Below are 6865 nucleotides of genomic sequence, written 5' to 3'. Positions count from 1 at the left end.
AGCACTTGGCTCCAATCATGTTGCTCCCAATCTCGATGTTGAGCAGCCCATCTTCTTCGGGCCGCACGGTGGCGTGGGGTCAACGGAATGCAGACCATTGGCCTACGTGCATAAAGCCCTCCCTCATGAAGCCGATTACGTACTGTTTGGCTGGACACCCTTCGTCCTGTTGCCAAGAGCAACCGTCTTTGCAGCTGCGTAGCATTCTTTGTTCTGTTTCAACGGGCTGTTAACCGTATATACCGGTCATCAGTTGCTGTAGTGGCGCGTGGCCGACCTTGCCCTGGTCGACGTCTAACATTTCCTGTTTCTTGGAATCGATTCCACAGCCTTGCAACAACACTTCTGGCGACTCCAACAGCGTCCGCGACACTACGTTGTGTTTGCCCGGATTCCAGTCTGCCTATAACACGCCATGCCATGGATTCCGGTAAATCACGTTGTTGAGACATCCTCAAGTCACCATGTCTCAAAAAATAATACTGCGCAATCGAATTTCACAGTTACGGCAGTAAAACAGATGTTTCTGCAACATCCCGATTTCTGCCCTTATCTCCTTTTCCTGGTTTTTGACGTCATGAACTTTGATTTGCATATGAAGTTTTCTCCTTCCTGCTAGGCTTTAAATTATGGATGATTCATTTTATGTTACTTATCGGTATACATCTTTGCGTAATTTTGTTAAAACCATGTGCTCCCCTAATTGTTTTGAGCAGTGTATAAACAGCCAGAGCGAGTCAACCAAAACACCAAGACCGAAGCTGATCCTTAGCTACGGCTCTCTAAAGATAATCCCCTCATTTAAACCTAGCCCACATTGCTCACTAAAATATGGTTAGGGCGAGACGACTCGACCTGGCAGTTATACTGTATATATGCATATAAATGTGTGTATATGTGTATTTCTCTTTCCTCTATTCAAGTTCTTCATGCATTTCATTTCCACAACACACGTGCGTACTCATATTGTCGTATTCATGTTGCTCACCGAGAAAGGTGCTAAGCGGGATGGCACGGGTGATCCCTAGGGTGACCATACGTCCCATATTTCCCGGAAAAATCCTTGTTTTCTTTCTTTTTCTGGCCGTCCCCCTTTTTCGGCAAATGTGTCCCGGTTTTTCCGCTTTTTACATGACGTCTACTTGGATTTTTATTCGTTATTGAAGTCGAAAGATTGAAATTATTTTTCAACTCGTGAATTATATTATGATAACTATACAACTATAAATAAGAACATTAATCTCCCATTTTGTTTTGTTGAACGTTTTATTTCGTGGAATTCATTTTAAATCTACTGAAATTTGCAGTAACGCTTCGTTTCCCGCCATTGCGATTTTTCCGTAATTTCAGCAATAATTGACAACTTCGTGCACTTTGGCGTTGTTCTTGGCGATATCCCGTATGTTCCCATATTTGAAATCCAAATTTCCCGTATTTCTCTAGAGGAAATATGGTCAGCTTACTTATATCCCTCTTTGGGACAATGGGAGTCATGTTCTGGTTTAGTGGTGGTAGTTTGCATCAGCAATATCATGAGAATCCATCCATGAGCTCTGGCTGCAAATCCATCGAGCTTATAATTAATTACTAAGTAAGTAACCACTTAGTAAGTTAATTAGTAAGTAAGTAATTACTTTTAGTAAGCTCGATGTGTAAATCCAATTATGCGGGCCGGCATATTGGTAGACACGTGCGTGGTAGACATACGACTGTTTGGACTACTTTGACCAATGACTAAATAGCCTTGATCGCGAATTTGCTGTCATCTGTTGTTCAGAAATTGTACTAGTTGTCAGTTTTTCGTTTGATCTTTAAATAATAGATAGCAGCATAAATTCTATTTTTTCCAGTTCGTGAATCATTAAGGAAGTTTTCAAATTTCTGGACAGATGGCAGCAGGAACTGAAATATTTCGACAAGGACTTTATTAGTATGAGTAGACTGACCACATTTCCTTGAGAAAAACACGAGAAATTCAGCTTCGAAATATGGGAAAATGCGGGACATCGCTAATGATCGTCAAAAATGATGCCAAAAAAGTAAGCAAAGTCATCAACTTATGCTAAAATAAGATAAGTTTAATCGCGAAAACAAGCGCCACTTCAAATTTCAGTGAATTAAAAAGAAAAGAAAAACAAATGTTTAAGATGAATATATTCTTGTTTGCAGTCGTAATTATCGTAATGCAATTTCTGAGTTATAAAGATAATTTTAATTGTTGATTTGAAGAATGAATAGTCAAGTTGGTTTCGTTGAAAATACGTGAAAACCGGGACATTTTTGCAAAAAAAAAGTCGGAATGGCCAAAAAAACTGAAAAACCGGGACTGTTCAGATAAATACGGGACGTATGGTCACCCTAGATATAAGTGGTTGACGTGATGCAAACTACCAGATGAAACTCTATAGAATACGTTTGGAAGAAAAAGAAAATGGCTGTCCACTACAAAATTATCTGTAAACATGCAACGTACAAATGTCACCGATGTAAACATTGTCCACCTGGACTTCCTATAATTCCTCCAAGGAGCCATACGGCTTTCACTTGTAGTTTCATGTGAAAAATCAGGGCCTTCATTTCAACTTTTTCATGGGGGGGTGTGTGCAAAGCACATGTACCCAATGTATGTATGTATACATTTGTGTACATATATATGTAATTTTTAGTGCATTTTGCAATGGCCATTTTTAGTGGGGTTTTTTTTTTGCCCCCCCCCCCTTCCCTAAATGACGGGCCTGTGAAAAGTATTTTACTCCTTGAAGCAAAGCGGCCCAAGATTCAGCTTTGCCTTGAAGTCGTTTCCTGCCCCAATTTCTCTACCAGATGAGTTTTAATTTCTTTTTGTAAATACAAGATGGCAGCAAACGTTCCACCATTTTACCAACTATATTTCCCATTCTGTGGATAGGTGGCAGTAAACGTTCAATGTTAATGTTAGGACATTAATATTCAAAATTTGAACTTGAAGGTTCCCCCTTCCCTGAGGCTGACAGGGGGACTAACGTGATTCTCACCATTTTTTAAGACTATAAATTGACTAGCAGAGGGGCCCTGCTCCAGGATTTCTTTCCCCCATAATTTAGTAACCTCAAATTTAAAGTATTAATATGCACCGAGTGTACAAAGCAAGAACAAGACGTCAAATTGGGTACCTACCTGGACAAGCACCAGGAAACTTATTTTTTTTTAATTAACTCAGTTTATAGGCACTTTCGTTGGTAGCCTGAAAGTTTCTGTTCACGATTTGAGTGAAGTTGCGACCCCTTATTAACTACCAAAATGCTCACATAAAGCTGGGACGGTTTCTTTTAAATCATCAATTTGCATCACCCAAATGACTAATGCTCAAAACCCAGTCAATTCCCAATATATTTACTTTTTTTTATCACCAAGTTTTCCAACTACACAAAACAGTGATTTTTTTTACCAACACAATATTTCTCGGCATGTTTTCAAACTGCTATAGGATTGTGCTTTTACTGAGCAATCCTTTAGTTTTTCCGTAACCTTGGCAAGTAAAGCTAGAACATCAGGAACAAGTTCTTTATCTAGAGAGCTTGGCATGACCACCGATAGATGGCACCTTCATTTCCCACCCAGCTTATGGCGATATATGACCAGAATTGATGTGCAGTAAAGTAATCCTAGCAAGTAGTGTTGAATCATGTTTGGCAAATTTAGAAGACAAAAAAGGTGCCATATACTGGTGTTCTGTATGTTGGGAATTCACCCAGAATTGTCACAAAAATTATGAATACTCAAATTGAATATCAAACAATATAAGATTTATAATCTTTTCTTAAAGGCAATACATACTGGTATTTCAAGTTATGAGTAACAGCAATCGCTGTAACTATAAGTAGCGAAAACTGCTTGAAACTGAACAAGAAAATTTTCTTAACATTTGCACCATATAAAATCAATCCAACATGAATTATGTAATAATGTTAATTTCCAATAAAGTTTTGACTTCCTTCATGGACTATCTTAATAAACAGAATGGTCATCTCGAGACTCACCTGTTGACAACTTGCCGTAATAAAACATAACACTGATTAACAGTGACGCCGCACATATTTTCATATTTTTTCGACTGAAATAACACCTTTTAAATTCGCTCATAGACATAGATTCCCACAAGCCTAGTTCATTTGGTTTTCAATATTTTTCTCAACTAGAACATAACTTGCGGCCTAAAATGAGGTTGGAACTTGTTAGCCTTCATCCCGATCCGCAATGCTTGCTTGGCCTGTAATCTCCTCATGAAGCTCAAGTCCTTCGCCTTCTTCACAGCAACTTCTCCTTTTGTACCAGTCCAGCCGAGTGCTCTATAATGCTGCATTATCTTGGTACCAATGGATTTCATCCCGCCAGTCTCGGTCTTGATAGGTTTCAAATTCTGCCTGTAATATATTGCCAGGGACCTATGCCCGATAGTCGCACCAGATGGTAAGACAAGCTCGTACTCATCCGCCTCGATCGGCTGACTGATGGCCTCTTCATCAGAATCATCCGGATAAGTAGAGGAATAATCGTAAAACTCTCCGTAGCTGAGCAACGCTTCGCCCTCATGCTTCAGCTTGCAATGCCCTTTATCCAACATATGCTGCTGGACGGCCGCTACAGACCTGTATGACTTGCTATCGCACCACAGACAGACACGGCCGCAGCCAACTTTATATCCTAGAAAGACTACGAGGCCTTTCAAATCTGCGAGGTACTCTATATCCGGTATGAAAAAGGAATGTTTCTCGGTCATGTGCTTGACATTCTCTTCCAGCGAGCCGTTATCGTAGGAGCAAAAGAGGCAGTAATTTGCAGGTAAACTAGTGTCATCCTCATCGTTGGCTTCATCCTCGTCGCCACAGCTCTCCCAATCACTGTCATTATCATCCTCTTCCCACTCGACCTCTTCCTCGAGCTGCTCCTCCTCTTCTTCTTTAGGTTCTTCGCTTTTAATGGGGGTCGGGAAAGGGTGGTTGAAGTTTTTAGTCTTTGATTTCCTACCAGTGACCTTGTCGATGTCACCGGAATCGCCTCTACGCATTGCTTCGACGTGCTTCTTTGACTTCAAGTGGTTCATCATGGCGTTCTTGGAAAAGAAAGTTTTGTGGCACAGCCCACATTTGGGAACAGCTCCGTCATCTTTATCCACCGAAGATTCATTTTGGGCGGCGGCTGCGGCCGCAGCTCTCCTCTCGAAATCATCCTTCGTCACTGGAGACAATTGGGCAACTTTGCGCTTCAAGTTGTAGCGGTGCCACTCGCTCTTGTAATGATCTCTCTGTAAATCGGCCGTAGCGAAAATCACTTTGCAAGAAATGCACGTGTACATTTCGGACAATGCGCCGACTTCGAAATGAAATTGATAAATTCGCAAATGTTCAGCCAAATTCGAAAACAAACCCGTAGATCTCACGCGCACCCACGTTGCACAAAATATGAAAACAAAGTTCAAGTTATGTTGTCGAGGAGCGAATCGGTGATGATAGTGATGGTAACCTCCATCCAGAAGAATTTCCCTCGAAAATTTCCCTTTTGAGTAAATTTTTCCCACGCATTCCGAAAAACATTCCGAAATCAAGCGTTTTACAATTGAAAAGTATTGCAATGCATTAATTTATTTTTTTCAAAAAATTCTTTATTTGATGAACTCTCGAAATCTCGCACAAATGCTGGGAAATTTCCTACTTGGACAAATATTGGCCAATTTTTCGCACGATTTTTTGGTCAATTTTTCGCACTGTACCGATAACCTCGGCTTTACAAATTTCCCTAATTTTTTTTCTTTTTTAAGTAAATTCCCCCATGGACACACATTATAAAGAATGTGCTGCTATCTACCGGGAAAATTATGTAGCCAAATATTTTCACACTGGAACAGGGGTCATTCAAGTATAACGTTAGCATCGATGACAGGGGAAGAGGGTTTCCGATTTGATAACGAGGGGAGCAGGAGGATTTGCATGATGCTTACATCAACTACCCTTTAAAAAATTCTAAATATTTTTAATAGCATCCCCTGAACTGGTGGTTTGTGGGCAATTGAAAACTAATATTCTCTCCCTATATATATATTTTTCTTTTTTACCATGCAGGGACCTGGTTCTGTCCCACTAGGGATATAAGCCATTTACTCAGCTGAGTGGTCCGTGCTGAATGTGGCCGACCGGGGCACCGTCGAGATACTTTCGATGGATCCCCGCTCCGGCACATCCAACCTTCTATCCTCCCCTATCCATATTGAGGACACCTATCCCGTCCCGTCCCATCAGACTGGCAAAGCAGCAAGAGCGGCCCTGTGGGCCACTCGTTCTGACTTGTAAGATTTGATCTCCCTATATATTGATAAGTCTCCTCCACTTTAGTGATCTCTATAAATGCTTCGTGGATCCTTCAAATGATCATTAAGATCATTCTAGATCGATCTAGAACAGGGTTTCCAACCGGTGTTCCACGGAACCCTAGGGTTTCATGAGAGCTTTTTCTGGGGTTCTGCGGAATAAAACGGTACGGAACCCCAAAAATCCCTGAACCCTGTTAGCTTGAAAATTTTTCTTGTTTCACCCGAACCAATTTTTTTTTATTTCTGTTGAGAACGGGTACTCTAAAATAATTCAGAGAAAATATTGGGGAATCGACCAGTAGGAGACAAACATGCTCCTTTCTTTGTTCCTATTCTCGCTAATAACCGAATATTGTGAAAATATAATTCTGCCCCGGAAAATATGGTCACACCATGTGTAACTCATAAATATGGGCCTATATATATTTTGACACTTTTATCTACTGCAAGTGAGGATTCTTGTTTCGCAGAGCGAATGCAGACTTTTAGGACACCCTGTATGTTGAAGAAATATTCAAA

At 40.6% G+C, this 6865-nt stretch overlaps 1 protein-coding gene across 1 annotated transcript; it reads right to left on the bottom strand.

Annotated features, from left to right (window-relative positions):
* Positions 1-3763: 3763 nt before the first annotated feature.
* Positions 3764-5460, bottom strand: LOC149068705 (cytoplasmic 60S subunit biogenesis factor ZNF622). Its single transcript, XM_089251056.1, has one exon. It carries the CDS (start codon positions 5333-5335, stop codon positions 4175-4177), a length of 1161 nt encoding a protein of 386 aa, XP_089107182.1. The 5' UTR covers positions 5336-5460; the 3' UTR covers positions 3764-4174.
* Positions 5461-6865: the final 1405 nt, after the last annotated feature.

The sequence above is a fragment of the Pholcus phalangioides genome, unplaced genomic scaffold (genome assembly GCF_987345545.1).
Source record: "Pholcus phalangioides strain wild (caught in Gottingen) unplaced genomic scaffold, Ppha-v1.0 ptg000024l_1, whole genome shotgun sequence".
NCBI lineage: Eukaryota > Metazoa > Arthropoda > Arachnida > Araneae > Pholcidae > Pholcus > Pholcus phalangioides.
Note: the sequence above shows the minus strand (reverse complement) of the source record. Positions and strands in the feature narration are given on the sequence as shown.